This window comes from Panthera tigris, chromosome C1 (genome assembly GCF_018350195.1).
Source record: "Panthera tigris isolate Pti1 chromosome C1, P.tigris_Pti1_mat1.1, whole genome shotgun sequence".
NCBI lineage: Eukaryota > Metazoa > Chordata > Mammalia > Carnivora > Felidae > Panthera > Panthera tigris.
The window spans coordinates 154,923,408-154,941,942 of record NC_056667.1 but is presented as its reverse complement, the minus strand read 5'-3'; the positions used below and the strand labels follow the sequence as shown (position 1 = coordinate 154,941,942).

The following is an 18,535-nucleotide window of genomic DNA, read 5'->3' as shown; positions in this document are numbered from 1 at the left end:
CAGCTGACAGTTTTTCAGAAACACAGGGGAGAAAGGAGTATGTGAACTACATGATAAGTGAGCAATCAGCAAATCCAGACTGGATAATTCTACAGGTCAAATATTCCAGGTTCTTCGCAAATAAATTGTAAGAAATGAAAGAAATGGATAGAAAACCCTATAGATTTAAAAGATGTAAAAGACATATCAAAGTTTTAAAAAATGAATACAACTGAAGTATAATATCCAAGAAAGCATATTTGGATTAAAAAAACTATAAAAATGCAAGGAAGAAACTATTAAAAAGAATACTATTTACTCAGAGAGAGAGAACTGGTTGTGTTTGGGTGAGGCACATGGAAGGAGCTTCTGGAACCATTGGCAATGTTTATTTATTGACCTTGGTACTAGTTAGAAAGCGTTCACTTTATAATAATTTATTAAATCATACATTTGATTTGTTTTTTTTCTATATTTGTGGCTTTCGGTATAATGACTTTTAAAAAATATTAGTCACTGGGGGCACCTGGGTGGCTCAGTCTGTTAAGCATCCGACTTTGGCTCATGTCATAATCTCATGGTTTGTAAGTTTGAGTCTTGTGTCAGGCTCTATGCTGACAGCTCAGAGCCTGGAGCCTGCTTCAGATTCTGTGTCTCCCTCTCTCTCTCTCTGCCCCACCCCACACTCACGCTCTGTCTCTCTCTGTCTCTCAAAAAAAAAAAAAAATAAAAATAAATAAATAAACACTAAAAAAATTTTAAAAACATCAGTCATCAAATATTTTTCAGTCCTTATTAAATGTCAGGGCTTTACTAGGTGTGAGAGTCAAACATTAACACATTTCCTACAGCTGGAAAGCAGTTACATTAGATTGTGTTAAGAATGAGGCAAGCACTGGGATGCTCCGGGAGCACATAGGAGGGACACTTGAATCCATATGTGGGGATCAAAGCAGGCTTTTTCAAAGACATAAAGTCTCAGTTGAGGTCTGAAGAATGAGTGGATATTAGCCTGGTGAAGAGCTGGAGAGGGGGCATGGGAAAACTCCTACAAGAAGTGGAAATAACATTTGGGACCAACTAGATATGAGAGAGAAAGATAATGATTTTGAGGAACTGAAATTCAGATTTCATGAAAAGTAACATGCAATGGGAGGAAGGGGTGTTGGGAAAGGAGTAGGGTAAGATTCTGAATTGCCTGTTAATTCATAGTAAGATGCTAATTTTACTTTGACAGAGGTAACCATCATATGTTTTAAACAGATTTGCATTTTAGAAAGATCATTTTCACTACATCATGGAGCATGTACTGGGGCAAGTTGTTGGTGGTAATGGAGGTAAGAGATAATGGGGGCAGGGAGGCTAATTTGCTAGAAAGACTGTTGCATTAGTACAGGTGAGAGACGACACGTGGAAGATGCCTGGGCTGTGGGGATGGAGGAAAATGTACAGCTCAAGAGGCATTTATGGGATACCAGTTATAGGACTCGGTCATTGCTTGGGCATAGGGAATGAAGAAGAGGAAGGACTGAAAGGTAACTTCATGTTTCAGTCATTGAGTTAGTGTTAATGTCATTTATTGAGAGACTATCATACAGACCAGAAGTCAAGGAAGGAATTTCAGAAGACAGAAAAAATAATGGGGCATATTGAATTTGGTGTACAAGTGAGAAATCTAATTAGAGATGAATGCTAGTCATTGAGATATAAGCATCTGATAGAGGAGAGAACTGGGCTACTGTACAGATTTCAGAGTTATTCTACATGGATGATGATTAAAGTCATGGAAGTGGATGCAGTAAACTATATATATAAAGAATATAAACAGAAGAATAAATGGCCATAACAGAATCCTAAGGAACTCTAACATTTCAGTAATGGACAGAAAAGAGTCACCCACATAGGAGTCTGAGAAGGAACACCCAGAAGGTAGGACGAAACTATTATACTCTGGCGTCATGGAAACCAAAGAAAAAGAACATTGCAGTAAAGGGTGTTTGACATTGTCAGTTTAAGTCAGGAAAGATATAGCCTGATACACACTGGATTTGGCAAAATAATTACAATTTCAGCATCTCAGACTATAGCCACACCAAATGCCACATTCGTTAAAATGCATTTGTTACTGTATTGATACAGTTCTCTGTTGCAACGGACAGGAACAAACAAAACAAAAAACGAAAGACAAAAAAGACCTAGTATATCTTACCTGACACTGACAATACTCTACATTCTTATTTTTTCTTCTTTTATTTAGACACAATACCCAGACATAGGTATACTCTAGCCCATCACCCAATTTTGTATATGAAGTTTTACTGGAATACAACTGGGCCCATTAGTTTACAGCCACACTTGTTCATTTAGTTAACTGTGGATGCTTTTCCACTCAACTGAAAAGTTGAGTAGTGACAGAAATAGTATGGCCTATAAAATTGAAAATATTTACTATCTGGCCCTTTACAGAACAAGTTTTCTGACTCATGATCTTGAATCTAGACTTAAGGGGTGCCTGGATGGTTCAGTCTGTAGAAGATGCAATTCTTGATCTCAGGGTCTTGAGTTCAAGTCCCATGTGGGGCACAGAGCTTACTTAAAATAAGGTTGGGGGTTCCTGGGTGCTTCAGTTGGTTATGTGTCCAACTCTTAATTTGGCTCATGTCATGATCTCATAGTTTGTGAGATTGAGCCCCCACGTTGGGCTCTGTGCTGCACAGAGCCTTCTTGGGATTCTCTCTCCCTCTCTGCCTCACTTTATCTGTCTCAAAAATAGATAAATAAGGGGCACCTGGGTAGTTCAGTCAGTTAAGCATCTGACTTTGGCTCAGGTCATGATCTCACAATTTGTGGGTTCAAGCCCTGCGTTGTTGTGCTCTTTGCTGTCAGTGTAGAAACTCTCTTTGGGTCCTCTATCTCTATTTCTCTTTGCTCATCCTCCGCTTTCTCTCTCTCTCTCTCTCTCTCTCAAAAATAAATAAACATTAATTTTGGTTTTTTTTAATGAGGCACCTGGGTGGCTCAGTTGGTTAAGCGACCAACTCTTGGTTTTGACTCAGGTCACAATCTCACAGGTTTGTGGGTTCAAGCCCTGCATTGGGCTCTGTGCTGACAATGCAGAGCCTGCTTGGTATTCTCTCTCTCTCTGTCTCTCTCTCTGCCCTTCCCCTGCTTGTGTTCTCTCTCTTTCAAAAAAAAAAATAAACTTAAAAACATTTTTAATAAATATATTTTCAAATAAAATATAATAAGATTGAAAGTAGAATCCAGACTTCCGACTCAAGTGGTAACTCAAAAATGCCTATTTGTACAGAATTTCTTGATTTTTCTCATCTGTGTGATCTCCAGGTTTAGACAAAAGGAACCTTTCTGGATTTGATTAAGAAAGCAATATTTCAAAAGGGAAAAGGTCACCGCCATCCTGAGAAAAAAGAACCCAACAACACCCCCTTTTGTAGTTGTGTTAACTGATGACAGCGAGATCTAGAAAACGTTGTATCTTCTAAAGACATGATGCTATAAGTATATTGTAGGCTCCTCCAGCATTTGTGCCACAGACCTCAAGACATTTTACCTCAGTTTACTGTTGCAGTGGTGGCATCGGAAGCAGGATTTATGAAAACTCTGCTTGTCCGCTACTAGGCACTCCATTGGATAAACAGTCCTTTGACAAAGTGTACATATTGCCTTGTCTTGGAGTAGCAGCTTCTAAAAATAAAAATTTACCAAAGGTTATATGATGCTGTCTTCAATCACACTGCAAAACCAAAACAAATAACAGTATATTGACTAGCCATGCAGTTAAAGTAAAAGCTCTTAAGACTCCTGTCCTAACAGCGCTTCTGTGGAAACTATCCTACCATCAGGTTTGAGGTTCTGGAACATCAATGCCCAACATTTTCACATTTTAAAACATCCTGGAGAGAGTTCTCCAGAGTGCCTACATAGCTCTTAAAGCTGAGGATATTGTATTTGTTTAAATAATTTCCTTGATGACTTCGTGTTGGCTCTGTGACACCTTTTCCTAACTTTAATACAGCAAGACTCCTGAATATGTTGAGACGTTCAGGGCCATTTCTCCTCAATCTAAATGGCTTTAGATTGTAGGGCTTTTGGGATTCTCACGTTTGTCTTTTACATGCTCCCTACCTCTTCCCTGGCTATATCATCCCTGTGGCCCCCTGCTGCAGTGCTCAGGTGGATGCCAGCTCCTGTGAATCACAGTAGTGCTTAGACAGTGGTTCAAAACTGACATAGAACTTTCACCTCAGTACTGTTTTGATCCTCCCTACAATCCCATGAGACAAACTAAGCTTTCATATAAGTTATATATAAAGGCATATATGCTCAGGGTTCCTTTTACAAATAAGTGTGTATTTTAGAGCCTCAATGTTCAATTTGAGCTAGTAAGAGATCTCCTTTGTTTATTTGGTAGGACACATATTTCTATATTTAACACCGGGTGGGTTTTTTTTTTTCCTTTTTGTCTTTTCTACATGCTTTTAGCTATCTTAACAGAAACTGAGCATTTGAAATTAATTGGACAGCTTTGCTTGATTATGCCAGAAGCAAGCACATTAAGAAGTCATATTAATCTGATAAACTAGACACATATGTTGCAAATATGATAGAGGGATAATTATTGGTTTCAGCAGTTTTTATTTTTAAACTTCCTATTCCTTTCAATCTGTTTAAAAGAATGGACTACGTTAATGGTGCACATTAATTATGTCAAATCTTTTTATTGTAAAGCCTCATTAATTGTAAAACATAGAGAAATAAAAAGAAATAAAGTGTTTTCTGATGTTAAAAAATATGTACTAACTCCATGTGTTTTGAATTTCCCTCCTTCTAAATATAGTCAAATTTTTAAAATGTATTGTCCATGTTCATGTGTGAATGAGGCCAAGTGAACTATCATTTGGAGTTTAAGAAAGGTGAAATTAAATTAGTTATAGAATAAAAATAGTGCCATTAGAAAACACTAACTCATCCAATTTAATAACAATAATTCTATATACAAAAGGTCTAATTCCATATGTGTATTTTCATCAAAGATATCAATCAATACAAATCATGAAAGCGCACATGAAGGGTATAAATTGTTTCTTGGGTTATTAGCAGGCTGTGTTGAATTCAAACACAACACCACTCAAATCTGGCAGTTAAAAATATGTCAATAGTAGGCCAATAGATATTACCTCATATTGTCTTAAACAAGTGGATAAAATACTAACTTTTAATGAAAATATAAATAATGTGCTATGTGTGTACCGTTTTTAATAAATACACTGTTACATATAATTGTCAATGCTATCACAGCAACAATGATTGTATCTGCTGTTCTACCTCGTCTTATTTACCTTGACAAATACACGTCTCAATCAATCTATGTTGTTATTCTCACACAGTGCAGATGAATCCTGTGTTAGATGCTTTTGTGAAAAGAAAGCAGTAAGAGCGAGCGAGCATTGTAAAGAGAAGGAGATCCTCCACCAGGGAAAGCTGTTAGTTTTTGGTTATTGCCAAGCACCCTTCTAACTGCAAGCCATCCTAGCTATGGGACGTGTGCTTTTAAGCGGGTTAATCTTCACACTCTGCACACTCTCGTTTACCACTGATAAATGCAGAGTCCTCGTGGAAGGTGGTTCTCATCTCAGTGGCAGAAGCATCTGAGGTTGCACAGCCCACGCTTTTGAAAACGCTTTCACTCTCCTGCCATGCCTTCTGAAAATTCCTCCTGAGTTCTTTAGGTGAATCAGAAATATCTAAAATATGGCCAGCGATGACATCTTCATAGGTTGGCGGGGCATGCTTGAAGTCAAAGCCAGATTTGCCAGCTTCTGAGCTATGTGATGAAGAGACCGTCATCCTCGACCCAACAACTTGGCCCTCAAATGCATCCACACCTGAGAAATGTTCACTTAGCGTCCTTGTTTCAGAGCGGACGCTGGGCTGCTTGACAGAGATTTTTTCTTGTAGCTCTCTAGGACGGTTGCAAGAAAAGCCTGTAAAACTCGTATTTTCTAGAGATGTTAATCCAAATTCCTCCTTACAAAACGAATGACTTTCTTGTTTAATATTATGGTTTGTTTCTCCATTGGTATAAACTCTTCTATTTGACTTTGCTTCAAAAGCTGGGCCATCTTCAAATTCCCTGAACCATCTGTTTATTTCATTTTCATGGTCACTCACGAAATTTTCAGCCATTTGGACAGTTTGGTCGGCGGCTTCAAACCTCTGCGTGTGCTCTGAGCGGCGGGGCCCTTCGACCTTGCGGATGATTTCCACCGCGTCAAAACTTTCAGTGTCCGGCAGGAGGCGCTGCGCGGAATTCCCAGCGTCTTTGTGAAAGTAAGTCGCCCTTTTCTCCACTTGCCTAACTTCCTCTTGAGCTTCCATGGATCCTCTGAAGGAACCACTATCTACATGGTTTACACTTATAGGTATTGTGATTGTGGGTGGAGAGTCCCTACCACGGGTTTCTATCTTAATTTGACGACGAAGTGTTGCAGGAGACGCGATGATCTCAGACCTTTTCTCCACAATCGGAACCGGGGTTCCTGATGTGCATGGGACGCCCCCTCTGGACAGCTTTGCAGTGGTGTCTTTGAGTTTGACAAGCTGCTCAGAGCGACTCCTGGGCGGAGGAGGGGACGCATCTGCTCTGCCAACTCTAGATGTTTGTGCCATGGGAGTTCTTGGCGATGGTTCAGCAAAACTGTCCTTTTTAGGGGACTGAGAGAGCTCATCCTTAGTAGAGGTTTCCGTTCGCCGGGCAGTAGACTCGATTGTTATAAAAGTTGGTGACGGTGGGCGTGTTTTTAAGGAGGGAGGAGAGATCTTGCTATTATCTAATTTAATTTCCTGATGGGTTTTCACATGATTGTGAGCAGTTGCTTCATGGTGAGTTGCTACTTGGCAGTGTTCTGTTTTTTCTACAATCGTGTTTTCTTGCTGTTCACTAACATTAGGCATTTTAGGTAACGTTTCGTTAAGGCTGGTGGGTTTATGCCTCTGCTTTCCTGCTTTGGAGGATATCACGGCTGTTTGAATTATATCCTCACAGGACATAAGCATTTCCTCTGCTTGAGTTTTAATATGCGTTATTTCTTCTTTGATTTTTTCTATGTTATTTTCCATAGCAATGCAAACTCCATATTGTCTTTTTTCTTCACCTAATAGCCATACTGGAATAATATTTAACAGTGTCTGAAATGTTTTAAGGCCATTTTTATCTGGCTCTGCTTCAAACTGTTTTACCCTAGACAAAATCTGTTGTAGTTCTTCACGTTTTCTCAAGAATTCCAATATATTTATAGCACATTTTCCATCATCCTGCTGGGATTCTTTCACAGAGGAAAATAAAGATTTGTTCTGTGTAATCTCTTGCCTTGAATCTTTAGTATTAGAAAAGACTTGTTTCTGTTGTATGCCCTTGACTCCAAGACATTTTTCTTCCTGCAGCTTATTATACGGCTCGGGCAATTTTTTATGTTCAACTTGACTTTCAGAAGTCTGTATTTGTGTTTGCTGAAAATTCTGTGTCTGTGAATCAAGATGTACATCAGTAACCTCTTGCTTGACTACCTTCTGTGCCGATTTATTCAAATGTTCTTGTTTTCTTTCAACTGTTAGTCTCTCTTCCTTTGGACCAGTCATTGATGCTTCCTGATTTGTTCTTTCGTTTCCTGGAAGTTTCCCGCCCTCAGATTCTCTATATTCTCTTTGCTTCTCATGAACTATATTGAGTTTATTTTCATGGCTTTTCCCTGTGGGTTCTGTAGGCAATTTGATTGTTACTCTTTTCTCCTTCTTAGGTAATTGACAATATTTTTCAGCTACAGATTGCTTATTACTATATTCAGTGCTTGCTTCAGTTTTCTCAGTTTTCTGGTACTGTCGTTTGCTAATGGTTTGAACATCAACTTCAGATTGCTTTTTATGGCTTTCATAGATGTGGTCTGTTTCATTTAATTTGTGATCTGCAGTTGGAAGCTTGGTACTCTTAACTGTGAAACTTGGGGAAACTGGTTTTCTTTGGGGCAAGTGCAACTGCTCCTCCACATACTTCTGTTGTGCTTGTTGTGTCTTACATTCCTGGTGACTCTGTTTAATTTCACAAGCTGATATAGATTGTAGCGTGTCCCTCGAGCTCTGTAAAACTTCCTTTTCCATGGTATCTTTGTCTTCTGAGGCTGGTAGAGTACGTTGGCGCCCCTTGGCAGCAACCGTCACCGCTGGTGTTGTGGAAGGGGGGTTATCCGCGCCCACTCCTAGTACTTGAGAATGACTTTGAGAGTCCATTCCGGGTAGGGGAAACACCTCATTTGTTTTTTGTAACAGCACTTCCTTTTTCAGCTCTGACATATTTTGATTTGGGCTTTCTGTTTTGACTATCTTGTAGCAAGAACTCTCATGTTTCTGTTTTTCAAGCTCTTCTCTTTGTTGTCTATACTTTTCTTCAGCAATCATTAAAGGTGTCTTAAATTTTCTCATATAAGGTTTTGGACTTTGTTGTCCTGAGCCTGCTGAGAATGAATGCGATTTTACCAGAGGTGCTATTGTGTTTCCCTTGGGTTGTGAAGTTTCTGGAACTGTCTGTGAGAGAGATCTTTTAGAGTCCATAGATAATTGTTTGCTTTCATCAAGATTCCTAGATAACTTCTGCTTCATTTCTGTGTGTTCACTGCTAGTCACCATTATTACTTTTTTCTGATCCTTCAAGGAAGTGGCTTTACATTCCATATCTGGTGGGGAATTTTCCAATTCACCTCTTGGGGAACCATGATTCTTTTTATCTTCCATCTGTTTGAAAAATTTGGGTTTGGGGAATGTGGGAGGTGGCAAAATTACTCCCGATTTTCCTGTTAGGACTTTAGCCTGAGAATGAGTTTGCTGCGAACTTGAGGCTTCTTCTTGGGAATATTGTATGATTGCTCCACTTCGCTTTTCTTGAACAGAGGAGGGAAGGAGATGCGATGGTTTAAGAGATGGGGTTGGAGGAGGGGGAGGTGGCGGAAACATTGACAGACATTCAGATTTCTCATCTTCTGGTGGTGGAGGAAGAGGGAGGCCTGGGAAACTTTCAAATTCAGCCTTTATCATCTCTGTGGACAGTGAGGGAGGAAAAACGTTTTTTTCAGGCAACATCATTAAAGGAGGTGGAGGAGGAAGAGGAAATTCAATTTCGGACGATGCATTGGAAGGTGGAGCAGGAGGTGGAGATGGAGGTGGAAGAGAACACTCACTTTCTTTTAAATTATTTTCAGGGTTAAAGCTGATTGAATTAAAGGACATTTCCATTGCCCTTTTTAAGTCTGTGGAAGTATTTGTCCTCATTAGAAAGTCCTGACTCTTCAGATGAACATCAGCCTGCTTTTTGTCACTTGCCTTAAATTTACTGTGGCTTTCTGGGGAGACTTTTACTTCTGTTGTATTTGATATGTCTTGATCTATAGGCAAAATTGGCTGAGGGTTCATGTTCTTCTTCCTTATACCTTTACTAGAACATTGTATTTCTTGCTTTAACGAAGTTTGCTTCTGAAAGTCCTCTGAAACTTCGCAAGTTTCCACAACTGTCTTGTTGACTAGACTCTGGGTTGGACTGGGCTTAGGGCTTTGTTTATCTGTTGATATTTTAGTCTGTTTGGTATTTTTTGGACTCTTTACAGAGAAAGACTCAATCTTCTGGTGGTCATTTCTCAGTTCGCAAGTTTGAGTCTGTTGCCTTCCAATTGTTTTATCAACAGATTGGGTAAAGACCGCATCCTTCTTCTGTTCTCTCACTGTCTCTGATTCCTTAGTTTTTAGATTTGCCTGAGCTGACACAGTTGAAGTCAATTGTCTGCTCATATGTTCATCACCAAAATGCTGCTCTGCTGTGGTATCCATCCAGACACCCATTTTGTCCCCTGATTCCAACACATTTTTACTAGCTTTGTGGTGTGAATTAGATAGTCTTCTAAGGTTTTTCTCAAGAGCATCGTTGTTTTGTTCACGATCTATGACAATCTTTATGGTGCCTTTTGGGGCTTTTGGAAGATTAAGTTCAGTTCTTTCTTCTATTAAATTCCCATGACAAGATTTGCCTGTAGTTTGATTGGGAGTATCTGTTCCCCCTTGCCACCTGGATGCTGGTTCAAAAGGTCCTGGTCTTGGCTGAAGAACACTTTTTTTGTCCCTCTGTTCAGCCACCTGATGAATCTTTGTTTTCTGCTCTTCTGAAGAACCTACCATCACCGCCTTCACATCTTCTTTCATTACACTTTTCTTATCCACCTCTTTAAAAGCTCTCTGTGCTTTTTTCAGATTCCTTAATGACATTTCAAGGTCATCTCGGATAAGCTCCTTTTTCAGGATTTCTGTCCTTGTGTTTGCAGTCTTTTCAAGGCATTCAATAGCTTTCTCAATATCATCAGGGATGGCATTGGGTTGTTTAGATTCTTTCCATTGGTGGCTTGATTCCTTAAGTGACTTGAATGTGGCCAGCATGTCACTTTTTATAATTTCTTCTGTTTTAGCTACTGTTTTCTGACTTATGGCCTGGTTGAGGGAATTTAGGGTTGATTTCAAATCACCTTTTATAATTTCTTCTTTGGGTGTCTTGCAAAATGTAGTCTGAGGCTCTGTCATAAAAACCTTAACTGTATTCTGCACATCTCCTGGGATGATGTCAGTTTCGTTAATAGTACGTTCAACCCGAGATTGCCTTTTCTTCAGTAACAGTTTTGTGCCCTCCACATCACCACCAATTATTTCTTCCTCTCTTTCTTGTTTCCCAGCTGTTAGTGTTTCATTTGACCCTGTCTGGAGTTGCTTAAGATAATCCAAAGCTCCAATTTCTATGCATGTTGTGAAAAACTGAACATTTCCCCTCTCAGAGGCATCAATTTTAGCCCTTTCAGATATTTTATTGTTTGATATGGAAGATAGCAAACTATGAATGGTACGTTTCACATCACCCCCTATTACTTCTTCACGCTCAATTGTGTCACCAGTGTTTTCATGAAGAAGACAATAGATAGTCATGTTAATATCTCCTTTTTCATCTTCTTGAATTAAAATGCCTTTCTTTACAGATCTTTCCTCAGAGAACAGGTTTTTTATTGCTTGTTGTACATCACCACTCACTATTTCTTCTTTTTCAGCATGAAATTCTGTTGATCTGTTTAATAATTGAGTTTTGGTCAAATTAACATTTCCCTTTTCTTCTTCACTAACCAAAATCTCCCTTTTTGTACAGTCTCGTTTGGAGAGTAGGTTCACCATTATATTTCTGAGATCAACCCTAATAATTTCTTCTTTCTGTATCTCAGGAGAGGCTTGATTCATTAGCTTGTATTTTGCCATTCGAACATCCCCAACTTCATCAGCTTCAATGATGATTCCAGGAGCCTCAATAACTTTTTGAGAATAGAGTTCTTCCAACGTTTCCTTAATGCTCTTGCCAATAATTTCTACCTTCTCTACCCTACTTTCATTAAATTCATGAAGGGGTGTAGTTTCAAAGAGCCATGTAGTTGTTTTGACATCAGAAGGAGGGATTTCTTCCTTGATGATTTTTGTGGTGCTTTCATCTGCTTCCTTAATAGAGTCCAAAGTCTGATTTTCAAAAAGCCATACTGCCTGCTTAACATCACCTTTCTGTATATCTTCCTGGGTGACGGTTTTGATATTTTCGTATTCTGACCCTTCTCCTCTCAGTTCATCTATAGTGTGCGTCTCAAACAGCCAAGTAGATGTTTTAACATTGCCCTTTTGTATTTCATTGACACTTACTGTTCTTATATATGTATTCTTATCAAAATTTTCAGATTCAAAAAGTTGTTTACTTGTTTTTACATCTCCACCTTGAATATAGTCTACAGTGGACACGGTATCACGTGATTCTTCTGAAATCTGATCCAATGGCTGGGTTTCAAATCTGTATCTGACAGAACTAACATCTCCCTTCTGAATGTCTTCTTGTGTGACAGATTTAATAACATACACAGTCTTTGACTGATTAATTGAGTCTAATGGTTTTGTTTCAAAAAGCCACCTCGTTCCTCGTACATCTCCATGAATCACCTCTTCCTTTTTAACTGTTGTCACTTCATGATAATACCCTTCACGGTCTTGAATTGCATAGAGTGGCTGGGTTTCAAAGAGCATTCTATAGCTTTTTACGTCACCCTTTATTACTTCTTCAGCAATTGTTTTCTTGGTACTGATACAGTCAGATTCTTCTTTAATCTCATCTAAAGAAAAAGTCTCAAAAATAAAACACCCCTTCCTTACATCCCCACCTTGTATGTCTGTCACTGTCTTAACTAATTCATCACCTTCTTGGCTCTCTTTTATCATATCAATTGGCTGGTTTTCAAAAAGCCACCTACAATTTAAAACATTGCCTTTCTGAATATCTTCAGTCTTTAGGGCTTTGATCTTTTTCAAAACTTCCTCTGAACTGGAACTTATAGAATCTAAGGACTGATTTTCAAACTTATGCCTCATGCTGGAGACATCTCCGGCTTGGATATCCATTTCCATGGCCTTGATTTCTTTTCCTTCTTCTCCTTGTATGCTGTCCAAATTTTCTGTCTCAAAAAGAAAACATGCTGTACGAACATCCCCACCTTGGATCTCCTCCTGTTTTACAGTTTGCAATTTGACTGTTGCTTCAGAGTCATCTTTTATGGTATCAAGAGGCTTAGTTTCAAAGAGCCAAGTGCAGGCTTTGACATCTCCTTTACGAATTTCTTCACAGTCACTCATTAATGAAACTTTTTCATAAAGAGACTCCATTGGTTGGGTTTCAAAAAGCCATCTACAAGTTTTGACATCCCCTTTAACAATATCTGTAGCTTGTTCAGTTTTACTTTCTACTTCTTCCATATTACTAAAATATTTAATTGAATCAAGAGGTTGAGTTTCAAATAGCCACTTAGCAGACTTCACATTTCCAGTCTGTATTTCTTGAGCAGATATTCCTCTAATTATCTGGAATTTATGAATGCTTTCATCAAACTGGTCAATGGGCCTTGTTTCAAAGAGCCACCTACAACTCCGTACATCACCTCTTAGGATTTCTTCTTGTTGGACTGTCTTTACTTGATGATATTTTCCAAGGTGATCTTGAATGGCATATAGTGGTGTTGTTTCAAAGAGTGATTTATTTAACTCTACAGCACCTCTCGTGACTCCTTCCACCTGTATTTTATGTGATGCATCAAATTTAATTAAATTGTTCGATTCAAAGATATGTGTGTAATTCTTTACATCACCTCTGTCAACTTCTTCAAGTTTCACTGTTCGTATGTACTCTTTTTTATCTTCTCTAATGTCTTCCAGAGGTTGGGTTTCGAAAACCCATTTTTGGTGTCTAACATCCCCCTTTTCTTCTTCAGAGGCAGTAATTTTTTGAAGTTTTCCTACATCAGGGCTATCTTTTAAAGCCTCTATTGGAAGTGTTTCAAATAGATGCTTAGTAGTTTGTACATCACCCCCTATTATCTCTTCAGATCTTAGAGGATCTGCATCAGAAACTTCTTTTAGAATGTCTAATGGCTGTGTTTCAAACATCCAACACTTTCTGGAGACATCTGTACCTATTATTGTTTCCTTTTCAATGATGACCTCTTCTGAGTCTTCTTTGATTTTCTCCAAAGGTTGAGTTTCAAATAACCACTTTGCCCTACTCACCCCACCTTTGACATTTTCTTCCATGGATATTCCTCGGACAACTTTAATTTCTGTGATATCCTTGTTAATTGTGTCCAAGGGCTGTGTTTCAAACATCCAACGTGCTGTTCTCACATCTCCCTTTTCAACATCTTCTCTGTGAACAGTTTTAATTTCTAGCATTTGACCTAAACCGTCCCTAATAACATATAATGGTTGAGTTTCAAAACATTTTATACTTCTCTTCACATTTCCTTTAATCTCTTTGAGTTCAGACCTGAGTTGCAGAAGGTGAACTTCATCCACTGAATGAAGCTGTCCAAGCTGATCCAGATGTTGAGTTTCAAACATATACCTCACAGTCTTGACATCCCCACCGGTGATGTCCTTTATGGTGGTTACCACTGATTCTTCTTGACCTTGGTGCATTTTATTCATTGAGTCTAATGGCTTTGTTTCAAACATCCACCGGGCTGCGCGGACATCTCCTCTGGCTAGTTCAGGAATTTTCTCAGCATTTTCTTCCATGCCAGAGGAATGATCACCCAGTGCATCTATGGGTTGGGTTTCAAACATCCATGTTGTATATTTCACATCACCACCAGCAATGATTTCTTGATCAGCAATGCCCCCGTTGATGTTATCTTCATCTGGAGAGCCGTTGTTGATGGAATCTAATGGCTGATTCTCAAAGATCCATCTCATGGACTGCACCTCCCCCTTCAGAATTTCATCCCACTCCAAGTGTTCTCTTTCTGAGTTCAGAGCTTTTTGAGAACTGTCATTTGTATTTTCAAAAACATACCGGGCTTGTTGCACATCTGCTAAAACTGAGCTCCCTGGGTTCACTTGACTAGAGACAATTTCAGAAACCTCACTGATATAATGTTTTTCTAAGTTTTTTCTTAACTCAGGATGGATGTGTTTATATAAACGGTTTAATTCGTACAAATTTCTTTGCTTAGAATATAATTCTTTGGGTACTGGTGGTGTTCTAGGAGGGTTGGGGAATTCAGGGGACTGGGAAAATGCTGTCGCATCTATTGGAGCTTGAAATATTTCAGGTGGGGGAGGAGGAAATTCTTCTGTCTTTCCCGTAGGAGTGGCATTAACTTGTGCTAGAGTTGAGGAAGTGGCACTGTGGGTGCCATGTTTTGTGGTTGATGTTTCCTTCCTCTGGCTGGTCGAAGTGCAAGAAGTAGAAGAGGGACCCACAACTGATGATGGTTTTAAACTCTCTTCATATTCACTTTCAATCTTGAAGGGAAAGAAAGTCAAATCTTATAAAAATGGGTGTAGTGGTGAAGATTTCCTAGGCACTGTCCCTTACCTGTCCACCTGCTATGATATCTCCTTTGGAAATAGCAGAAGACAGACTCTTTTTAAAGACCTACTTAGAAGCAATATTCAGTTTTGTTACTATCTTTCCTATAATTCATTTGTGCTTTTAGGGTTCTATTCCCCATTCAATATATCAACAAGTCAGTATTTTAACATTTACACATAATCTTGATTTTTCTTCCTCCTTTACTTAATATACTGTGCTGAGTAATCTGGAGGGATAACAGTAAAAGTCTTAAAGTACTTTTGAGAATTATTTTGTTTTCCTTGGAATTTTAAGCAGAGTATCTGACATTTAAAATTGACTTTATTATTTTATCTAATGCTAGTTATTAAACTTTAGAGCATATATAATTTTTTCTTCCCTATTTTTTTTTAGTGAGAAAAGTTTTAACTCTACTGCTTTTCTCATGTAGAATAATATTCTCCTTATGGGGGGAAAAAGTAATGGCTCCAGATTTAGTTGAAAAACCACATAAAACATTCAATAATTTGAAAATGCTATGCATTTACATCTGGTTTTACACTTAATATGTTTCCATATAGCGATATTGTTTTACCTTAATCTGCTTGGCTGGGGTCATCTCTTTCTCAGAATAAAGGACCTTTTCCTGGGCAGACTTTTCAAATTGCTCTTTTAAAAACTTTGTTGAAACCTTTGGAATCTCTTCATCCTCAGGTGTATCAATGACTGCAAACAGAAAAGAATACCAGGGATGTTATGTAACTAATAAACATGATGTTTGAGAAGGAAGCTTCTCACAATATATGTTAAATGAAAAGGTTCAAGGTACAAATATATGCATATGGCACCATTTCATTATGTAAGTTAGTGTCAAGAAATATAGGGAGAACAATGGTGGTGGTTATCTCTAGACGAGAAGTCGTAATTGAAGGAACTGTTATTTTAATTGTATATATTTTTCAAGTTTTCTACAAGCATGTTTTACTTTCATGGTTAGGAAAAAATAATATAAGTTATAAAACAAGAAAAGCACACAAGAAGGACAGAAAAGGAATACCTGCTTCCTTTGCAAAACCAAAATAAAGCCAAAATACAGACAGACTCAAGTAATGATTGGGTCACAATTGGCTTAAATCTTCCCTTTTAGCTCTTCAAGGCAACAAAACTTCTCATTCCCCTTTTATGGGCAAGACAGCCTGTACCTGTCTTATGCAAACTCGTACAGATTTGTCTATAGTTTAATTTCATGTATGTAGGTTGAAAACTGAATTTAGAAGTGTTAAAATCTGTTATTAAAAGTAATACAATTTAGATAACATTTCTGTTCTTAGGGAACTTGATAAACATTAAGTTTTACTGTAGGTGCCCGAGGCAAAAAGCAATTCAGAGATGACTGGCGTATCACCTTCTAGGCTGTTAGGATGAATTCATAAGACTGATGGGCAGTGAACTATTTTAGAAGCTTATTGCATCTGTTACCATAGGCAGAACCTAATTATGTATAGAAATACTACTTTGTCTCCTTTGGGACTGTGAGTCATAGTTATTAAATGTACTTAGTGGGAGGGATTATGCTTTGGAAGTCCTCCATTCAAACCCAGACACATGAGTAGGAGAAAGGCATACTGGGGTCAAATAATACCAGATTCTCACCTGTTTCTTGAACACATTGATGGAACTGAGAAGCTTGGTTTATTTCTTCAGTGTGCTTTTCAAGATGAGAGGCCTGTGTTTAAAGATAATTTTAAATAAATAAATGTTTTTAAGAAGTCAGTTATTTTAGTACTGCATATATATTCTTCATTTCACAGTGATTTTCATTCAAGAGTCGGTGCACTTTGAGAGATGCTAACTAAACTTCTATCCCTTAATTAATTAATTTTTAATTTGAGAGAGAGGGAGAGAGAGCAAGCAGGGGGGAGGGACAGAGGAGAGAGAGAGAGAGAGAGAGAGAGAGAGAGAGAGAATATCTTAAGCAGGGTCACATTCAGCATGACCCCATGATCCTGGGAGCCAAAATCAAGAGTCAAATCTTGAGCCAAAATCAAGAGTCAGATGCTTAACCAACTGAACTACCCAGGTGCCCCTCTATCCCTTGTTTTAATGCATGGGCTCATGGTATAACAGAACATGTATAAATTAACAACTAAAGTGCACTTAAAATTTTAGCATGATCATTTTATTTTTCAAAGAACATCAGTGCCAAAATGGGGAAATAGATGCTGATGTATATTGGTATTAAATACATAAAGGACATTAAAAGCAATTGTTTACAATGAGGTTAGAATTTCCACACAGTTTTGGAAATGGGAAAGTATTGTGTTTCTAAGTAGTTACCATTTCTGTTTCAAGAACGTCACTTTTGTGTGCTTTGGAGGCTGCTTGTTCATTTCTTTCCATTTCCTGGCTGCTTCTTGAAATGTCCACTTGGCTGCTGTGGATCATCTCCTGAAAGGAAATGAATGAAGAAATACACCATGTTTTAATAAAAGTTTGAAAATGTTAACTTTTTTTTTTATTGATGCAATTTTAGTGACAGTCTTCCGAAAAAAATTAAAGTTCCTCAGTGTATTAGTTTTCTTGGCTACTGTTACAAATTATTACAAACTTAGTGATTGGTTTATAACGGCACAAACTTAATATATTTTACAGTTCTATAGGTCAGAAATCCCTGAATGGATATCACTGGGGGTGGTGACAGGAGTTAGAAAGTATGCATTCCTTTCTGCAGGCTCTAGGGGAGAATCTATTCCCCTGCCTTTTGCAGTTTTAGATAGCGTGCTTATTTTCCTTGGCTCACGGCCCTGTTGCTCTATCAGGCTCAGGGTTTCTCACACTTTCATTCCTGATTCTCTCTTCCAATCCCCTGTTCCACCTTGTGATTACATTGAGCCAATTTGGGTAATCCAGGACTCTCTCCCTGTCAAAAGGTCAGCTGATTAGCAGCTGTAATTTTATTTGCAAGCTTAATTCTCCTTTGCCATGTAACTTAATATATTCACAGATTCTGCAGATTAGGACATGGGTATCTTCAAGAGCCATTATTCTGCTTACTACCCTTAGTAAGCTATAATATGAGAAAGATGAACCTCAAAACGAAAATGCAAATCCTTATGGAAAACAAATGTATTTTGTTGTTTATCAGCCAACTTTTCAGAAAGACTTTTCAGCCAAACTTTTTACAGAAAGGCATTCTAGTCTCCAAGTTTGTCATCTAGTTTGATGACACATCCAGAGTTCAAATGAAGAATATAACCATTAAATGTAACCAACATAAACAGACCATATTATGCTAGCATGTATGTCTCTCTCCATGCATGGGGCAATTTTTGATTTTGGTTAAGTTATCACAGGTGACCCTGGCTGAATCGGATACTTTGATGCTCCTATTAATTTTGGTGATCCAGCCCTGTTGTTACTATAGAATGTGATCTGACATAAGTATATGATTGATTGATTGACATGATGAGTCATTTGGCATATTGCTAAAAATCTTAACTTCAAAAAATAAGGATATGAAGAGATTCTAAGAACACATGAATTTGAACTTGTTTGAAGTTGGAAGTTCACTTTTATCTTGATATCTAC

The 18,535-nt window shown here is 38.2% G+C and overlaps 1 protein-coding gene across 2 annotated transcripts in view; it reads right to left on the bottom strand.

Moving 5' to 3' along the window:
• Positions 1-18,535, bottom strand: part of XIRP2 (xin actin binding repeat containing 2) — a 317,696-nt gene that overhangs the window by 5,262 nt on the left and 293,899 nt on the right. Inside the window, exons 5-9 of one of the 2 annotated variants that reach the window (XM_042997292.1) lie at positions 17,285-17,395; positions 16,601-16,673; positions 15,543-15,673; positions 5,592-14,898; positions 3,551-3,684 (exon numbers count right to left, since the gene is read on the bottom strand). In XM_042997292.1, coding sequence (XP_042853226.1) covers positions 3,590-3,684; positions 5,592-14,898; positions 15,543-15,673; positions 16,601-16,673; positions 17,285-17,395 — 9,717 coding nt within the window. In that variant the 3' untranslated portion in view covers positions 3,551-3,589. The remainder of the gene's footprint in view (positions 1-3,550; positions 3,685-5,591; positions 14,899-15,542; positions 15,674-16,600; positions 16,674-17,284; positions 17,396-18,535) is intronic. The other variant, XM_007074620.3, reaches the window with a different exon arrangement.